The 17,612-nt window shown below is 55.4% G+C and overlaps 6 protein-coding genes across 6 annotated transcripts; 1 reads left to right on the top strand and 5 right to left on the bottom strand.

The window, feature by feature from the left end:
- Positions 1 to 636: 636 nt before the first annotated feature.
- Positions 637 to 1,854, bottom strand: GLOTRDRAFT_105951 (uncharacterized protein; the record flags this gene model as incomplete). Its single annotated transcript, XM_007868153.1, has 3 exons — positions 637 to 1,188; positions 1,254 to 1,360; positions 1,422 to 1,854. The coding sequence occupies 3 exons, from the start codon at positions 1,852 to 1,854 to the stop codon at positions 637 to 639; spliced, it is 1,092 nt and encodes a 363-aa protein (XP_007866344.1).
- A 512-nt stretch (positions 1,855 to 2,366) lies between these two features.
- Positions 2,367 to 3,260, bottom strand: GLOTRDRAFT_61059 (Tim17-domain-containing protein). Its single transcript, XM_007868152.1, has 4 exons — positions 3,033 to 3,260; positions 2,754 to 2,962; positions 2,540 to 2,700; positions 2,367 to 2,482 (listed from the first exon to the last, which is right to left on the bottom strand). The coding sequence occupies exons 1-4, from the start codon at positions 3,199 to 3,201 to the stop codon at positions 2,473 to 2,475; spliced, it is 549 nt and encodes a 182-aa protein (XP_007866343.1). The 5' UTR covers positions 3,202 to 3,260; the 3' UTR covers positions 2,367 to 2,472.
- A 155-nt stretch (positions 3,261 to 3,415) lies between these two features.
- GLOTRDRAFT_121431 (leucine carboxyl methyltransferase) lies at positions 3,416 to 5,050 on the top strand (the record flags this gene model as incomplete). Its single annotated transcript, XM_007868151.1, has 5 exons — positions 3,416 to 3,721; positions 3,778 to 3,913; positions 3,967 to 4,247; positions 4,300 to 4,448; positions 4,501 to 5,050. The coding sequence occupies 5 exons, from the start codon at positions 3,416 to 3,418 to the stop codon at positions 4,679 to 4,681; spliced, it is 1,053 nt and encodes a 350-aa protein (XP_007866342.1). The 3' UTR covers positions 4,682 to 5,050.
- GLOTRDRAFT_138814 (MFS general substrate transporter) lies at positions 4,830 to 7,368 on the bottom strand (the record flags this gene model as incomplete). The annotated part of the gene is made up of 11 exons (XM_007868150.1): positions 4,830 to 5,339; positions 5,395 to 5,509; positions 5,567 to 5,664; positions 5,733 to 5,768; positions 5,829 to 6,363; positions 6,419 to 6,573; positions 6,626 to 6,833; positions 6,888 to 7,006; positions 7,064 to 7,092; positions 7,152 to 7,180; positions 7,232 to 7,368. The coding sequence occupies 11 exons, from the start codon at positions 7,366 to 7,368 to the stop codon at positions 4,830 to 4,832; spliced, it is 1,971 nt and encodes a 656-aa protein (XP_007866341.1).
- A 367-nt stretch (positions 7,369 to 7,735) lies between these two features.
- Positions 7,736 to 13,061, bottom strand: GLOTRDRAFT_61048 (uncharacterized protein). The gene is made up of 7 exons (XM_007868149.1): positions 12,904 to 13,061; positions 12,581 to 12,834; positions 11,858 to 12,528; positions 10,518 to 11,797; positions 9,126 to 10,461; positions 8,984 to 9,067; positions 7,736 to 8,926 (listed from the first exon to the last, which is right to left on the bottom strand). The coding sequence occupies exons 2-7, from the start codon at positions 12,831 to 12,833 to the stop codon at positions 7,991 to 7,993; spliced, it is 4,560 nt and encodes a 1,519-aa protein (XP_007866340.1). The 5' UTR covers position 12,834; positions 12,904 to 13,061; the 3' UTR covers positions 7,736 to 7,990.
- A 1,220-nt stretch (positions 13,062 to 14,281) lies between these two features.
- On the bottom strand, positions 14,282 to 16,128 carry GLOTRDRAFT_61045 (dynactin, subunit p25). Its single transcript, XM_007868148.1, has 8 exons — positions 16,071 to 16,128; positions 15,834 to 16,018; positions 15,640 to 15,778; positions 15,302 to 15,578; positions 15,155 to 15,243; positions 15,013 to 15,096; positions 14,557 to 14,854; positions 14,282 to 14,378 (listed from the first exon to the last, which is right to left on the bottom strand). The coding sequence occupies exons 1-4, from the start codon at positions 16,113 to 16,115 to the stop codon at positions 15,378 to 15,380; spliced, it is 570 nt and encodes a 189-aa protein (XP_007866339.1). The 5' UTR covers positions 16,116 to 16,128; the 3' UTR covers positions 14,282 to 14,378; positions 14,557 to 14,854; positions 15,013 to 15,096; positions 15,155 to 15,243; positions 15,302 to 15,377.
- Between the last annotated feature and the right edge of the window lie 1,484 nt (positions 16,129 to 17,612).

Here is a 17,612-nt window from a genome sequence, read left to right as displayed (position 1 = left end):
ATAGGATTCGAGTACGGGGAATTTCCAGACGTATGAGCCAGAGGTTATGCAGACGCGTTTCAAGGGCAAATATGGAAAATATCAATCGATACTTACCTTGAGCCCTTTGAAGCGGCTACCGAGTTGAGTTACACCAAGCTCCTACACTCGAGATCGTCCATAACACGCTGCGATAGACGACCTCGAACGTATAAACATGATATAACCGCAATCTCGCTAGGTTAAGTAACATGATGAGGTGGAACTCAAGCACTCACAAATGCTGGTCTGCTGTAAGGTGTGCACGGGGTCCTGGTCCGGCGCTTCCGTACCACCGTCGCAGTCAAGCAAGTAATTAGCCGTTCTGTTGCAGTCCAACGCACGTTGATGCCCATGTGCACTACAAAGTTAATTTCTGCCCGACCAGATCACATAGCACTGTGATGTATTCCATACATCCATCCTATCCTAGATACAACGTGAACAAGAGCATAAGAACGGATACACAAGCTCGCCTTCGGACCAGCTAGATAGGCGAGACCACCGATACAACTACTGCGACTAGCGCAAACACAGAGTGATGAACAGCAACCGTGAGCAGGAGAGAGTTATGAATAAGTTAGTCATACAGCAGGGACGTCAAAACATCAAGGACACTCAGAAATTGCGGCGCTTCAGCCAGTTATGCGGGCGCGCGCTGCGCTTCGAGCTCGACTGCTGGAACGACACGACCTTACCGCCAGCATTCAAGTACCCGTCGATCTCACTCCGGGTCACCGAGCCCGTCGAGAAATCGAAGCTGTCCCAGTGCTGGATCGCAATCTGGTCGGTCTTGACGTCGAAGATAACCGCGTACGTCGCGGTGCCGCTCGCGGGGCGCGAGAAGAACGCGTCGCTGCCCGTGCCCGTCGCGCCCTTGAACGAGTAGATTTCCGAGATGCCCTGGTTCTGGTCCTGCCCGCTGATGACCTCGACGACGTCGAGCTCGCCGCAGCCGCCGGGCGAGCCCTGCCCGCGGCAGTTGCAGCCGTACTGGGCGCTGCGCACGATTTGACCGTTCAGCGCCCAGATGGCGGGGGGCGTCGACCCGCCCGAGGGCATCTCGACCTCCATGACGAACATCTTGGAGTCGGCCCAGCCCAGGTTGGCGGTCCCGCGGAAGAATCCGTCACAGGTGGAGGACGTGCACGCAGTTGAAGTCATGATGTTCTAAGATTAGAGCAGAGTAGTCAGACATAATGTCCTGAATTGGTGACAAGACCAGAGGTACGCACCACTTCCTGACCGTCGGGGAGATTACCGGTGTAGGTGCTTGCACTGGGAGAAGCGGCAGCATCGGTGAACGCACCGTTGGCGTAGGACTGACTAGAACCGCCGCAGACTAAGAATAACGACCCGCGTCAGCAAGATCTTCCAGGCACACCATGGAGCTTCACACGTACTCGACCATTCACCGCTCGTCGACCCGCCCTTGTTGTTCATGAACACAAGGTTCGAGCCAGAGCCACCAGCAGCCCACGAGCTCACTTGCGACCAAGTGGCGCCAGTGGAGTTTCCGGGCTGATAGACAGCGATATTGTGCAGGTTCATGGGTCCGCGAAAGACCATCGTCAGATCCTCGTTAAACGGCGCGAGGTTGCCCGAGATCTGCTTCGGCTGCTGGATGCACGACGGGTTGACGTCGCACGTCGGGAAGGTGCCCGGCAGCATGTTGGTGACCTGCTGGTACGAGCCAGACCCGCCGACGTTCGTGTACTTGAGCGACGTCAGCGCGCCGGATTGCGACGCGGCCGCGGCCGCGAGGTTGTTAGAAGAAGGGGAAAGCGCGGCAATCGCGAGCGAAAGACTAGAGAGGGCGGCTGATGCGGAGACCATGGCTGATAAGTCTTTTGTCTTTTCTTCTGGGATAAACGACTGTCGTCAAAGGAGAGCGGAACCACTGAAACGAGCGAGGTGGTCCTTATGTGTTGTACGGGAGAAAGCACGCAAGAAACGAGGGACTATGCCGCAAGACAGCAGACAGGCAGCAGGTGCTGGTCGTAAATGAACACAGTCCGGCGCGTCCAGTCAACCAAAATGGCCCCCCATGGATTCTCACGGTGTGATGCGTTACGTGACTACATCCTGGAAGGTAGCCTCGCTCCTCTGTGGCTGGAGCATCGTTCAGCAGCAGAGAAAAAGGTGCAAGAATCATACCGGAACAATCTGGTAACGTTTCTCCGGAGAGAGCACAGAACAGCACTTGCATAGCTCCTGAGCGGTAGTAGGGAGGACCTTGTGTAAGTTCGTGCTGAAACCCAAGCAGATAGGTAGAGGGACATCATTAATGTCATGAATGTTGGGAGCCAGTCAAGGCAGATAGAACGTTGCAGACGCAAACAAAATTTGAAGTCCTTCAGACGTCCAGAAGTCCAAAAGAGATGGGTGTTGCAATTAGACGGTATGAGACCATGTAATCAATATACGGTGATAAATTAAGTGCAAAATTGAAGTCTAGTCCTCCCTGGAGAAAAAGGTGTGAGCAACGAGGCTACAGCAGGAACAACGACTATGGACGTACTCAGGTGTCTCCCTTCTCAGGAACAGATCTATAGCTGCTGAGAAAGCCGCAAACGCCAGCCCACCTCCAAGAACGGCCTTCGGCCCTGAATTTCGCGCAAGAATGCCTCCCGCCACGAACCCCGCTGCAACAGGGTTGACCATGTCGTTTCTAGCGCGATACTAACGTGACATGGTTAAACACTCCGATTGATACGCCAGGACAGCATACTCACCGATTCGATCACACACTCGATGCCCGCAAATAGCGCACCCACCTTACCAAAACCCTTTCCGCTCCTCCACATATTCCTTCCCATCTCCTTGAACACCTCCGCCGCCTTCTGCTTCTGACTCCACCCTGCTTGCGCTTGCTGCCTCAGGATAGGATCTTCGTACGCGAACGACGCCTGCATGAGCGAGAACAACCCGCCCAGCGCAAACCCTACATGCAAGAAACTATTTCTACAAACGACATTCCATACCGCGCGTGCTGCAAGGATCGCTGCACTTACCACCGCCGCCCGCGATCGCGGTTTTGACCACGCAGGACTCCATGCCGGAGGTCATGACGTTCTGCCATTTCTTCATCTGTTCCATCTGTTGTCGTTCCTCCTCCGATATGCCTGGGGGAAGAGGCTCCCTCCCTGCAGGGAATACTGGAGCCACCATTGGTAGAGCCATGGCTGGGAGTCGTTGGCAGAGGCCTCGTTGGCGTCGGCAGAGATGACGGTGGCGGAAATTGGCCGTGAATCTTCGGTGCAAGCCCTCGGTTTTCGCACGCACCTCCCAAATGCAGTAATGACCGCAACGCCGCTGACTTTAGATTCAACGCCTTACCGGTGGCGGAAATCCTGCTGGGCCTTCCAAGTCTCGCGTTCGTCGCACTCTCCCAAGCATGTATCCCCCTGCCAACGCTCGCGACGCCGACGCCGCCATCCGCCAGACCGACACTGACGCCGCCGGTGCCCGCCTCTCCGCCGTGCAGAAAGGCTACCTCCACGACCCCTTCGTCAAGGCGCTCGTCCCGCGCGCACACTTGCAGCAGCCCCGCCCGCCGCTGACCAATGTCGGCACGTACGTCCGATCGGAGGGCATCGACGAGCTCGTCAACCGCTGGCTCGACCTCGCCCAGGAGGACGGCGTGAAGGCGCAGGTCGTCAGCCTGGGTGCGGGGAGTGACACGCGGTTCTGGAGGATCGAGGTTAGTGGTTCACTTCGCGTGGCTGCTGAGTCTTGGTTCCAATGATGTATAGGAAGACGGGTCCCAGGAAGGGGCGGCTAGCGAAATATCTCGAGGTTGATTTCGCCGAGGTGACGACCAAGAAGGCGATGGCGATCAAGAAGAGCAGGGACCTCAGCGCCGTTCTCGGTTCGCCCGAAGACATCAAGCTGGGTGCGTGTTCTCGCAATTTTTCTGTAAAGATCTACTCATTGCAATTGCTCCAGGGAGCGGTGGCACGGCTCTGCATTCGCCCATCTACCACCTCCTACCCGCCGACCTCCGCCAGCCACCTTCAGAGACCCTCGCGCCCCTGCTCTCCCTCCTATCCCCCTCCCTGCCGACCCTCCTTCTCTTCGAATGCGTCCTCGTGTACATGTCCCCCGAGGCCTCGCACGCGCTCATCCAGTGGTTCGTCGACCAATGCTCCGGCATCCTCGGCGGGATCGTCTATGAAATGTTCGGCCTGCAGGACTCCTTCGGGAAAGTCATGCACGAGAACCTCAGGGTAAGCGCGACTTTGCGGTGATCTCTCCCCAGCTGACGCTTGCATATTATAGGCCCGCGGAGTTTCTCTTCCAGGCGCGGTCCCTTACCCAACGGAGGCCTCGCTCCCCGCCCGATTCCTCCAGCACGGCTTCACCATGTCTCGCGCGTTGACGCTGCGTGACATCCGGCGGGCGTACATCAGCCGTGAAGAGGCTGAACGGTAAGCTCATCCCTCGTTGCATAAGCACCGCTGATAGACGTGCGCGTCCCAGAATATCGAGATTTGAGATGCTGGATGAGATTGAAGAGCTGGAGCTCGTGCTGGGTCATTATGCTATTACTTGGGGTGTGAAAGTACCGGAGGGCAAGGCCGACGTGAGGGATCGTTGGACAGGGTGGGGTTTGGAGCCTAAGCAGACAAACGCAAGTCTTTCACAAGTGGAAGATGAGTAGAAACCATAGTGGGGAGGCGCGACTAAAGAAGGTAATTATAAATTTGTGTGTATGAGTACTGCTTTATCGTACGGGTGATGACTGAGCTGCCAATGGTCGTGATCATGATTTAAATCCCAAGAAAAGGTTCTACGCAGAGGTATGGTGTTTAAACCGGCGCCTGAAGGTCGTCCCTCCTCACTTCAGGCTGTGCCTTGTTTACCTCCTTCGGCTTCTCTTCGTCGACACCCTCCTCACCCCATCCCACCGGCTTCTGCTCGGCACTCTTCTCGCTTCCCTTTGCCGGTGTCTCCTCATCCCCTTCCTTCTCCCCTTCCTTAGCCTCCGCCGCCGCGTCCCTCCTCTCCTTATCCGTATCCGGTATCGGGCGCAAAAACAGCGCAAGCACAACCGCGATGCCCCCCCACGGCACCAGCGAGATGAAGCTGTACTGCGTCCCGACCGCGAACGCGCGCTTCACGACCGCCTGCGCCGCCGCGGGCAGCGCGTCGATGCCCTGCACGCTCGACAGCCCCCCGCTCGTGTCCAGCGACGCCCCGCCGAGCGCCGCGGGATCGAGCTGCCCGGATATGATCGCGTGCGCGATGTGCGACGACACTTTGGCGTTCATGACCGCGCCGCACTGCGCGAGGCCGACGGTGCCCCCGAACGAGCGCATCTGGTGCGAGAGGAGATGTGAGGAGGGACAAGGAGGAGGAGAGCAGGGCACGCACGAAGAGCGTGAGCGCCGTGACGACCGCCTGCCGCTCGTCCGGCTGCGAGAACCGGACGTGCACGACAGCGGACGAGAGGCAGAGCCCTACGCCGGCACCGGTCATCACCATGAACCTGAGTATCCTAATGGATGAGTCATCGTTCCAGCCTGAGAAGTCGCAGGTCACCCACCCGTCGACTAGATGCTGCTTATTCTGCTCGACCGCCATTGACACGAGGCCGAGGCCTACCGTGGTAATAATGCTGCCGATTACGACTGAGCGGCTGGGCTAATCAAAGGCCATCGTAAATTAAGCAAAGTCAGGCAGGAAGGATCGCTACGTGCCTTACGAGTCACTTTGGTGATCCATATGGATATCATCGATCCGGCGCCCTACATCGGAGGAGGAAGGATTGAGCCTCATACAACCGACAACCGCGCTAACAGACTGACCATTCCAGGAGCAAAGTAAATGAGCTGCACACCCGCCTGAGTCGGCGAGAGGCCCGTCACAATCACCATGAAAATCGCGACAAAGTAGAACATGACCATCATCACCATCCCCTGCACGAAGCACGAGTACAGCACCGCACAGACGTCGTACGAGCGGAGGACCTCCATCGGCACGAGCGGGTCCGCCAAGAGCATCCTGAGCGGCGGCGGCGCGGCGCTCTCGCGCAGCCTGTACCGCTCCAGCACGAGCTCGTACGCCGCACATGCGACGAAGAGCAGCCCGCCGACGACGAAGCACGCGATGACTTGCGCGGACGACCAGCTCTCGGTGGACCCCCAGTTCAACGCGAGCAGGAGCAGGATGCCGCCGCCCATGAAGAGCGTGGAGCCGATCCAGTCGATGCGCATGAGCTTGTCGAACCAGGTCTCCATGTCGGCGGTGCTGTGAGGCAGCTGCTGGGACGCCCGGCCCTTCTTGGTCTTTTTGCGCAGGAGGAGGAAGCCGACGGCGCTTGCTACGACGCATGCGGGTAGGCTGGGTGAAGAAATCAGCCTGCAAGCAGAGGCGTCGGGAGGGTCCGACTACTTACTTGATAGCGAATATCCAGCGGAAGGAGACGGCGATGAGCGCGCCGCCGATGACAGGGCCAATGCAGTAACCGATGGAGTAGAGGACCATGAGAATGGACATCTGCCAGTTATTGTCATCGAGCGACCTCGAGTCCGCCAGGATGATACGGACAACCTAGATCATCCTTGAGCGCCCTGCTCGAGTCGTGAATGACAAGTAATCGTACAGCAGTCAAACCTGCCGCGCCTATCCCGGCAATGCCTCGCCCCGCAAGCATCATAGGCATGCTGTTCGCACCTGTACTGAGGGCGCTGCCGACGGTGAAAAATAGCAAGGATAGTTGCAGGGCTGGATGCCGGCCATAGATATCGGCCAAGGAGCCGAAGAAGGGGATAAACACGGTTGATGACAGGAGGTAAGCTGTCCCAATATAACTGTGGACAAGTGAGTGTACGACAAGTCAATCTAAGCAGTTTGGGGAAATGTACGGGATCACCAATCGCCCGAACGCAAGCACGGGAGAGACATGGTGTTCTCTGTACACCACTAAAGCCAAAGCCTTTGAAGTGAACTTAATGCAGTAGCCAAGCAGCGCGCACGCCTGTTGCTACGAGCGGGCGGTACTCCGTATAGTTTTGGAATGTGTGTAGGAACTGCGGCCTACCTCTGGAGATCGAGCCGGTTGTATACTGACTATATGTTACACAGTGTTACATTGTAGTAGAGGAAGACTTCAGGTTTTATGGACTTACGGCGATGTGGGGCTGGGCGGTGGCCACGACTAAGAAATTAAAGGTGTGAAGTCCTTAAGCCCAGCCAATAAAGGTGGTACTTGCCAGTGTAGTCAAGTGTCTCTAGGATGACCGGTATACACAGCGCGGCCATCAAGGACAGCTTGAATCCAAGGCTCGTGCCCTCGCCATTTGGCCCCGACCTTTTCGACAAAATGCTCTTCAGCCGGTCGAGCATGACGAACGACGGATTGAAGCAAAGCAAAGGGGCACTCCTGGCGTCCGTCCGATGACCTCTATGTACAGGGGATTGGCTCCGCCTGTGTAGGTCAATCTCTTGCGCAGCTTGGCCTCCATTCAATAGTGGACGTACACAGGGACTAATCAAGAGACATGATTGGCTTGAAGGTCCTACGACCCCCCGAATTTGCAAATTCGAGGCGCACTAGAATAGACCTGTCAATATTAAGATGTCTGAGCTCTGTTCGATAGCGGCAACGGCCACCTACGATGTCCAAGGTCCAGCATTGAAGCTGTCATATGATGATTAGAAAGGGAGCCTTAGACTCCTCGCAGGCGAGCAGCCTTTCAGGATGACATTGACGCATCACGTCCACTAAATCATTAGCAACGACAGAAACATACCTACATAGCGCGAGCCAACCCATGCCTGAGGACTGAATCTACGAGACAGCCAAGTGTAATCGCGAGTGTAAGTACACGCTGGCCTAGAGCCAAGAATGAATATATTGAAAGCGTGAAGTGAAAGACCACTGCAGATGAAACACGACGATGAAAATGCAACAGAAAGAGAGCCTAATAAAATAAACGCTAATGTACAGTATGCGCAGCGATATCTACTATGATGACAATAACGAGATGAGCTTGTCCTTGTCCATGGATTTATTCACAATGCGATCGCGCCGCTCTTCTTCCTTGTCCAGACCAGCTCCTTTCATCATGATGGCGAGTAGATCCAGCGCCTTGGGTGCATCGACGGCGATATCATCAATAAACTCGGCCGTGTGCATGAAGCCCTCTTCGAATGCGGCTGGTGTGCACAGACCCTTCTCAGCAGCGCGACTGAAGAGACCAGCAACGAGCTCAGCGTCAGCCTGCTTAGCCTCGATCGCCTTCGTGACCAATGCATCCACCAGGCGGAACCGATGCTCTTGTGGAAGCTTCGTGAAGTATTGCTCGGCCTCGTCCAGATCGCGAATGGCGAAGAACTCCTGCAAGTCCTCGCCGATCCTCCGCTTGGCCTCCTCCTCTGACATGGAGGGTCCTGCATCGGCACCGTCTTCCTCATCATCAGATCCAGCGCGGGAAGCAGACGGTGTCTCGTCTTTCGCATCCTCGCCAGGTATAGGCTTAGATCGAGGCAGTAGCTGAAGACGTCTTCGCTGTTGCGGTTGCTCAGTCGGTGGCCCTGTCTGTGAGAGGTCGACACTGGGTTTCCGACTAGGGGGCCGACTAGGCTTGGCCGCAGCCTGCGCAGCCTCAGCATTCTCGAGCATGGAGAACATGTTGCCGGATGCCGACCGCGATATCGTCGAGTCCCGCTTACTCTCCTTGTTCTTCCCGGCAAAGACACCGCTGGGGCCGAAAGTCATGGTAGCCGGCTTGCTTATCTTCCCGAAGTTAGAGAGGTCACCAGCCTTGGCCGGACGAGCAGCCGTCCATCCATCAGCTTGCTGTTGCTCCCCTCGGTCCTGACCACGACGAGAACCGCCACGCGACATGTTGTTCATCTTCTGGGCAGACTCTCGTTCGGCAACAGCATGATCTCTTGCAGCCTGGGACAGATGCGTTGAGATGAGCCACGGATCCGGAAAACTTGAGAGATAACTTACCTGCTGATGGACCTGGGCAATCGTAGTCGGAGCTGCCAGAGCGTTTCGAGGAATCCATTTTCGCTCCCGCAGTTCGATGACATCCTAGTAAGAGAAGATGATTAGGACGATTCTCGGAAACAACCATATCAAGATGACGCACCTGCAACATGAATTGCATACGGGACGAAACCTTCGGGTTCTTCGCCAGCTCTTTCATCCGGGTGAAGTAGATATCCATGTACTGCTTGGCTCGCGGCGTATCGAGGATCTGGCCGATGGTCGTGAGCAGTTGGCACAAGGATTCAATCTCCTCCTCTTCAGGGTTGTCCACGTTGCTAAGGAGCTTCTTGATGCACTCATGCATGATACGCTCCGTCAGCATCTGCAACTTGAACAGCTCGCCGATAAACTTCACGAGACCGAGACCCTGACGCTTGGCCTTCTGAGCGGCATAGTACTCCTCAGAATATAGGGCAGCTTCATCACCCTCCTTGCCTTCGTTGGCAGCGGCCGTGGCGGCGTCCTCTGAAGCCTTACCTTTCGCAGCGGCAGCAGAGGCCTCCTTGGCCGCCCATCCACGCTCGAAATCCTCTTGACAACGGTTGAGCAAGTACTTCCTGAAGAGTTGACCACCGGTTATAGGTTTGCCTTCAGGGTTCCGGATGCCTTCGTCCTGGACGTTAGGGCTGATCTGTTCCATCATCTTCCGGCAGAGGCGCGCGTACATCTCCGACCAAGCAGCCTCGTCAGTCGCCTTCTCAAAGACCAAACGGATCACCTGGATGAGCGTACGGCCGTCCTTCTCCTTCTCGGACTTGTTCGCCCAGTCGATGATCTGGTTCGAAATAGACTCGAAGCGCTCCATGGTGAGCTTGTTGAGCAAACCACGGACTTTCCGGTCCACGATCTCCGGCGAGTCCTCGTTGACCGGCTTGCGAGTGAGACTGTTAGGTGTCCAGCGGTTAGCAGTCGACTGAAGTGGGGCGACGGGCTCCAGCGGCGGTCCCATATTCTGCTGCATGTGCTGGAACGAGGACATTGAGGAACCGCCGGGACCTCCAGCATTCTTCTCTGGTCTCTTGTTCCCGCGATGGCTGCGAGTACGTCCTGAGCCAGACCCTGGTCCGCCTTGACTGGGTGTACGCGACATCGAAGGAGGACGACCACCGAACGCTGACGCACCAGCGGCACCTCCCCGACCACTGTTGGCCATGGCGAAACGCTCCTCACTCGAGAGTTTGCTTGACGGAGTGGCAAACTGACCCATAGCGAAGCCACCGGGCTTGCCGAAATTGGAGATACCGAGGCCAACAGAAGCTTGGCGCATAAGCGGAGGAGTTCCCATCGAGGAGGACCTGTTACCTCGCCCGGAGCCACCTCGGGTCATGTAGTGGTCAGGACCAACGGGCTCCAATCCGATAGCGTCCAAAGGCGGGAGATGATCTGGCTTCTCCTTGCAGATCGACATGAATTGCAGCAAGAAGTCACGGTCATACCTATTATAAATTACATCAGATGAAAGCAAACCCAGCGAAAAGAAGAAAAAGCTAACCTGAACTTGCCCCCCTTCGCGTTCGCGTTGAGCTCAGGCTTGGGGCTCTGGATACCCTCCGGGTACGTGACGCTACCCAAGTCCTCGATGATACGAGCCGTTGCGAGAGCGGAAGGCAGAGGTTGCGGGATAGTGGCCTGACGGGCTCCAGATAGGTCGAGAGGTCCGGGACGGCGCTTGACGTCTGGAGAAGAGAGGGCTGTGTCAATTCGTAAGGGCTCCTTCGCCTTGGAATCTTTGGGCTCCTTGCTCTCTTGAGCAGCGGGAGCGTCCTCTTTGACCTCGCCATCTTCCATCTCCGGCTCCTGAGGGTTGGCCTCTTCCGCCGGCTGAGGCTCAGCCTTCGCGGCCTCCTCCTTGCGCATCTTCTCTTCTTCCTCCTTACGAAGCCGTTCCTCCTCTTCAGCCTTGCGCATCCGCTCTTCCTCCTCGAGGCGCACGCGTTCCTCCTCCTTCTTGATGCGCTCCTTCTCTTCCTCATCCTTACGTATCCGCTCCTCCTCCTCCCTCTTCAACCGCTCCTTCTCCTCTTCCTCCTTGCGTATCCGCTCTTTCTCCTCCTCCGCCTCCTTGCGTATCCGCGCCTCTTCCTCCTTCTTCTTCTGCGCCTCCTCCTGCCTCACCTTCTCCTCCTCCCTCTTCTTCCGCTCCTCCTCTTCCCGCTCCTTCCTCTCCTTCTCCTCAGCTTCCTCCTTCTTCCTGCGCTCCTCCTCCTTCTTCAGCCTCTCCTTCTCGCGCTCCTCCGCAAGCCGCTTATTCTTCGCCTCTTCGGTTTCCATGCGGACGATGTTGCGCCGCGGGCTGGGGGCAGGCGACGGCGGCGCGACGGGCCCTCCGGCCTGCGCCTGTTGCTTCCTGAGCTCCTGCAAGTCCACCTCCTTGCCGTCTGCGGCCTTGATCACGACCTTCGACTGTCTAGGCACGAATGCGCTGGCACCCGTGTTCAGTCGCGCGTTACCGGTGGGAGGCCCAGGTCCGAGGGAAGCGGGGGTCGCGGGAGGAGAGGAGATGGAGCTCGCGCTGCTCGAGGGGGGTTGATGTTGGGCGGGAAGGGCATGGGCAGGGGTGGGGGTGCCCGGCCCTTGGAGTGGCGGAGGGGGATTACGGGGAGACATAGGCATAATATGGGGCGGCCCGGGTGGACCAGGAGGAGCATGAGAGAGGTGGCTTTGCGGATGATGCTGTTGAGGAGGAAAGCCTTGCGGCGGCATGTGCCACTGGCCATGGGGAGAGTACGGGGGCATGTAGTGTTCCGGAGGGAGTCCGGGCATGTACGAGTACTGTAGGTATCCAAATCAGTTCGTCTGCTCTGAAACGCTACGGAAAAAGATAAGTCTTACATAGTAAGGCTGCCAGCCGACGGGTGTACCGGGCGGCAAACCTGCAGGTGTCCCAGGGTGCGGGTGAGGGGTCATACGAGGGCTAGGCATAGCCGCGGGCATAGCCTGAGGAGGACCGGGAGGAGAAGTGGGACCCGTCGACGGCCGAGCGCCAGCGCCCCCAGCCCCGTTCGTCATCGGTCTGAAGGACACGGGCGAGCGAGGAGGTTGGCCAGGTCCATTAGCAGGTGTCGTAGGTGTTCTAAATTGTGCGCTTGGTGTAAAGGGGGTATACGAGCCGGCGCCTAGCTGCGAAGGCTGTGAAGGCGGATGCTGCGGGCCTTGAGGCGGCGTCTGCTGGGGTAACGAGGATGGTCTTACAGAGGGAGAGGACGTCGGAGGCGGCGATGATACAGCGGGCGACGAGGAATTCGAGCTCGGATTTTGGAACAGTTTGGATATGTCGGCCTTGCTGATGGGCTTTGACGCGTGTGTCGCGCCTGACGAGCCGTTCGCGGCCGTCCGTACGGACCCTACTGGCGACTTGCCATTCGCCTGTGTCGTTGACGGCGACGCGGGAACCGTGCCAAACGATTTTACGGTTTCGGCCTTGATGGCCGGTATACTGGCGGGGGAGGAGGAGATGGGCGCCGATGACGCGTCGTCTATCGATCCAAAGGTAACCGATGAACCTGTTGAAAAAATGAGCCCATTTGCGCAAGATATCTCTACCGGCAGTCTTACCTTGCTTGACGGCACTAGCACTACTCCGTGGTACAGATACACCATCCTTGATCGACACACCCTGACCAGTGAGAGCACTAGGACGTCTAGAATGGGTCGCAGTGGCTGGAGGGGTTGCGCTCGATGGAGCGGGCGACTGAGTTCGCGGTGAAGGAGCTGACGAAGTGCTTTGAGGGGGTCCCCGTGCCCAAGCTGACTTTGACGGAAGTTGGGGAGGAATCTTCGATTGTGAACTGGAGGAAACTTTGCTCATCCTAGACAGAATAAAATCGCCAAAAATCGTCAGCAATTGGCCGCACGCCCGCTGATCGACAACGACTCACGAATTTTTGGTTTTTGCGGTGATTTGTCAGATAGAGTACGTCGCGCGCGTGGGTCGGTCGTAAATATGACCTGCCAGCAGGCGAACAAACGGTCGCAAGTTGGAAGTGGATGCGAGAAAGACGGTCGGACGCTGTCTGTAGCGATCCGCTCAATCCAGTCCTAATAGTAAGGACGAAAGATGTATGCCCGGCGCCGTGCGACTGCTGTAAAACATTCGGCGTCACAAACGGGACCCCGGACACCCCTAGCCCCGCCGGCTGCACAATGATGCTGCACGCTGCTCACCGACAATGCACCTCATTTTGATAAATTTGACCAATCATTGACATAATATTACCGAATGAAGACAAAAGCTACTAGACATTGCCCCATTGACATAGACGATTTCGAGGGAGAGCGCGGGGGAAGCACAGCCTAAGGCGAGCAAGAGGGTGTGAGACCTGCCACGCCGAAGGCAGCACGCAGAGCCAATACAATCCAATGCACGACTTACTCTTGAGCAGGCTGAAATAGGCTGACATAAGGCCAGAGGGCTCTACTGGTATTTGGAGAAGCGCACAACAGCGTGGCCTGCGTCAGGTCCTGATCAGTGTTATCGCATTTTCTCGTTAATTACAATCGAGCTTCCATTACAGAGATGACTATACAGGATATAGATAACAGGATGCAGCCTTTATTCTTTCAATCCGAACGCTTGTCTCAGCCCTCGTCCAGCGCGGAGAGGATAAGGCTCCGCTGCAGAATGTAAGTCTGGCAAAGTCAGAGGTAGCAAGGACCAGAAAGGAGACATGGATATGTCCAGCTTGTCCTGGAGGGACAGATTAGCCCAAAGGTGCAGGGTGTAGCGTCTACAAGACCCATCCATCCAACGTTTGACAGTGGCACTGGCACGTCGGTACAGCCCGGCCACGCCGAAGCATGGCAAGCAACACGCAGGTTGCCAAGCAAACACTCATTTGGAGTCACATCGACACTTCAAGCAGCCGGGTCCGAGCACAACATGAAGCGAAACACTCACACAAGAACGCCCCGTGGGCACGGCTGTCCGGGGTCCGACGGCGATGTCATTGTTTCTGCCCACCCATTTGCACGACCCAGACGAATCCGGAGAGTCACCTGGCACAAGCACGACCTGTCCTTCCAAAGGGATACGCTGGTATCGCCGTTATCGCCTCCCGATAGCAGGCAGAAATGTCCAGAAATACCTTGCGACACATGCTAGACTCGCGGTCTGTACGGCGCAAGTACGCAGGATTGCAGTTTCAGCTTTGGCCATTCGCTCGATGGTACCGAGTGATAGGTTGGAGGTCCTCATGACAGTGTTGTACCGTATCGAGAAGGCGTCCAGACTCCCATCTAATCTAGGCGCCGTCTCGATGAGGTACAAGCACAACGTTACTGAATAGTGGTACAAAACATCCCGAGCGCAGACCACCCGACTGTGCGGCCGGGCTACAAGACGCGCTCGACAGTACTAATAAAATAGATATATCAGTAGGAGAGTTAAATCAGAGGGTAACCAAGATATAATTCAGAATTTGATGGTACATAACATTTCACGGTCATCACAACGCCTCCATAGGAGACGCATATGTGCGCCGTTGAAAGCTTTCTCATCTCGTTAATGAAGCGATTGCGAAAACGATACTCACCTGGGAAGCTTTCGCCGGTCACAACCCTTGCAGAGCACTTGAGGAACTTCCGTAATCGAGTCAGCAGTTGTCAATGCCAAGCAGCCATCCACCAAAAATGCAACCACTGCGGAATCAGAAGGTGGTGATCATGACTCATCTCCACGTCTTTGACGCACATCAGAGTCTGGTTAATAATTAGATCGATGCATCATGCAGCACTCGCAACCCTTCACGACCCAATGCAGTGACAAACACGACGCTTACTTGAATGCGTCATCAGAGCAATCCTATCTACGTCCGTGTCATGGCCGAAGTCCTAGATTACAGCAATTGATTTAGCGTCGGACACAAAAGGCGAACGATACGAAGCTCAGAAGACATGGGTTAAAATGTTGGGTGTCGTCAAGGATAATTCCGAAAGAACGCAGCAACATATATTCATCATGAAAAACCAGGCTTGGAGGACAAACTCACATTATCAACGACAGCTATGAGCGTTGAGCTGTAGCCGCTGGACAACACATGCAAGCCGCCGCCCAAAACAGGACAAGTGATAAGCTGTGGAAAGACAAGATGTCAGTGCCCTGTTGTCGACAGTAACTACCAGAAGACATACTTGACTGGATTAGAACTACAATGAATCGTGAACATATCCTATCAGGCACGTGGTGTCTCTCTAACATGGGATTCACGATTTCATACAGCCTACGAAGACACTCAGTAATATGTAATAATCCCGACGCCCATGAAACGAATCACGTACTCTGTTACAGCCCGGTATCTCACTGAGGGGAACATCTCGTCCAGCCCGTAGGAGGCTTTCGTGAAAGCCACGCAAACTACCGACCTTCAAACGGCATGAAGCGTCGGTAATATCCTTTAGTTCGTGCTTCAACAACTTCCATCGTGGACTCGGGCATGTCCTCCACATATCGCCCCGGCGAACCGGCAAAGTGCGAGAGAGCGGGTATAACAGTATTCGGAGGAATCACGGTATTATCGGCAATCTTCGCGCAGTCTTTGATGATGGTAAACTTTCCCTAGATACCGAGGACTGGTCAACTACGACTTGGAGAGAAAGGATACCTAGTGGTCACTAACAATGACACAATTTTTACCGATCTCAACATGGTTCCCTATAGTAGCCGCCTCGACAACCGAGTTGGCACCGATATGAACGTGATCTCCTATCTTCATAGGGTAGTAGTTAAAGTTCCCGCGGTACGTCTTATACGGCGGCCTGAAAAGATCAACATCGACCAACGAACACATGAAAATTTTCTTCAGCGACTCACCTCATCACACAACCCTCCCCAACCAGGCAGTACCTCCCGAGGGAGATCACGACAGCATGTCCAGGCCCTGTTCTCCTCAGGTCGCCACGAATGATAGCACCCGTAGAGATTACGGTCTTCCCGCCCAGTATGATATTTTGGGGACCAGCGATGGTAGCGCGTCGCGAAACCTTGTTGCCTGTGTCCTGTAAACGCGTCAGTATGGACACTACTACGGCTGGAGTACTATCGCCTTACAGTTTCTATGAACTCAGACTTGGAATAATAGATGGGGGCCTCCATGGCCAAAAGGCCTGAAGAAAGGTGACGGCTGAGTCGACGCGAACTTATAAATGCTGGGTACACGTGGCGCCATACCGCGCAGTGCCGCTGAGTTTGGAATGCAGAAGCAGACGCGAAATTGCGAGCTCTACTGTACCTTCCTTGAGGTTCAAGGTCTCCCGCTGATTCCACCTGCAGCAGCAAAGATAATACCATTGGCAAGAGCACACTTGCGGAGGTGCCATAACATTATTGGTTTCTCCCAGCTCAAATCGATGAATGACCACAGCTGAGCAGTGGAAGTCGCCGTTTCCAAGTATGAGAGACGAGCTCGCATGTCTCAGGGAATTGCTCGCTGACGAGTTTTGCGAGCATAAAATCTTGGACTTGGAGAGGAGTTCCGCAGGCAATCGATTCACTGGGGTAGGGACTGCAGAGGCTAAGTACTGTCCGAACTGCCTTAGTCGCCAGCATGCTCCGCTCAGCTTCCAGAGACTTCAGCTTGGTTGACACGCTCATATATTTTGTATCGCATCCACTGCATCCGTAATATCACTATACACACCATGGTTATGTACCTCTCCTGGGAATATATCTTTGAATGCGCCTTTGCATTTCAAGTTGTTGTAAGCTTGGTGAGATTCGATGTATCATCTCACTCTCCTGCTTGCAGTTTGTGTTGAACTTCGTATTCATAAGTAGTCATAAGCTACATATTGGAAGACATAACAAGGTGGTAGCGAACAGATTCTCTCTGTGGAATAAGGAAAAGATATAAGGCATGTTACAGACGAAGCCCGGGCCCATCAGGCCCAGGTCTCATATGCCTATGCTCTACATGTTACGGCTCTGGCGCCAACCATCATCTTCAGGAAAGCTGCCAGGCTGGTGTCACGAAGCTCGGGGTGGCCTTCCAGAGTGACGCTCTGTACTCTTGTAAGGGAAGAGAGCCATTCCTTCAGGTATTCCTAGAAGCAAAGACTGAGTAGGTACGAAATCGTCACTGATGTTCGTACTTACCGGTACTTCATGCATTAGGTGGGGACTGTGCCGCACATCTAAGATCAGGTGTTCAACCCCGTGCAGGCTTCCGATAGAGACGGCCGGTGCGCTGGAAGGAAACGGGCAAGCCGGGATTCCCAGTACCAATCTGAGGCGTGTCAGAGAGCGACCGCCTATGACACGCAAGCAGATATTCCAGTCCTCAAGCCACTGAGCCCATTGATGCTGTGCCGGTAGAACACTCCCATAATCAGGCGCAAGTGTAATCGCAGATAGCTCGTCCCAGTTTTGATTCTCCGACAGTAAGGTTGAGACTGTCTGAGGCGGGCACCACAGCTCCTGGATCGGGAAATACACGTTCGCGCGAATCGTGGGACAAAGCAGTCCAGGCCGTAGGACTCTGGGGTCGTAAGAGAGTCTTATAACTCTGATCTCGGGATGCATGACTAGGACGTGACACAGGGTTTTGTATTCCAGGCCAGGGATCGACGCCTTGAATTCTTTGAGCTGAGGTAT

This window comes from Gloeophyllum trabeum (assembly GCF_000344685.1).
Source record: "Gloeophyllum trabeum ATCC 11539 unplaced genomic scaffold GLOTRscaffold_00007, whole genome shotgun sequence".
Taxonomy (NCBI): Eukaryota; Fungi; Basidiomycota; class Agaricomycetes; order Gloeophyllales; family Gloeophyllaceae; genus Gloeophyllum; species Gloeophyllum trabeum.
This window is presented reverse-complemented; position numbering and strand designations above follow the sequence as displayed.

Coding starts and splice junctions, on each gene's coding strand:
- GLOTRDRAFT_61059 (XM_007868152.1), bottom strand. CDS start 3,201: ATGGCTCTACCAATGGTGGCTCCAGTATTCCCTGCAGGGAGGGAGCCT. Junction 2,963..3,032: donor CGCGATCGCGGGCGGCGGTG/GTAAGTGCAGCG, acceptor TCTTGCATGTAG/GGTTTGCGCTGGGCGGGTTG. Junction 2,701..2,753: donor TCGAGTGTGTGATCGAATCG/GTGAGTATGCTG, acceptor ATGTCACGTTAG/TATCGCGCTAGAAACGACAT.
- GLOTRDRAFT_61048 (XM_007868149.1), bottom strand. CDS start 12,833: ATGAGCAAAGTTTCCTCCAGTTCACAATCGAAGATTCCTCCCCAACTT. Junction 10,462..10,517: donor GCGAAGGGGGGCAAGTTCAG/GTTAGCTTTTTC, acceptor AATTTATAATAG/GTATGACCGTGACTTCTTGC. Junction 9,068..9,125: donor GTATGCAATTCATGTTGCAG/GTGCGTCATCTT, acceptor TTCTCTTACTAG/GATGTCATCGAACTGCGGGA.
- GLOTRDRAFT_61045 (XM_007868148.1), bottom strand. CDS start 16,115: ATGGAGGCCCCCATCTATTATTCCAAGTCTGAGTTCATAGAAACT. Junction 16,019..16,070: donor AGTCTGAGTTCATAGAAACT/GTAAGGCGATAG, acceptor ACGCGTTTACAG/GACACAGGCAACAAGGTTTC. Junction 15,779..15,833: donor GGGGAGGGTTGTGTGATGAG/GTGAGTCGCTGA, acceptor TGATCTTTTCAG/GCCGCCGTATAAGACGTACC.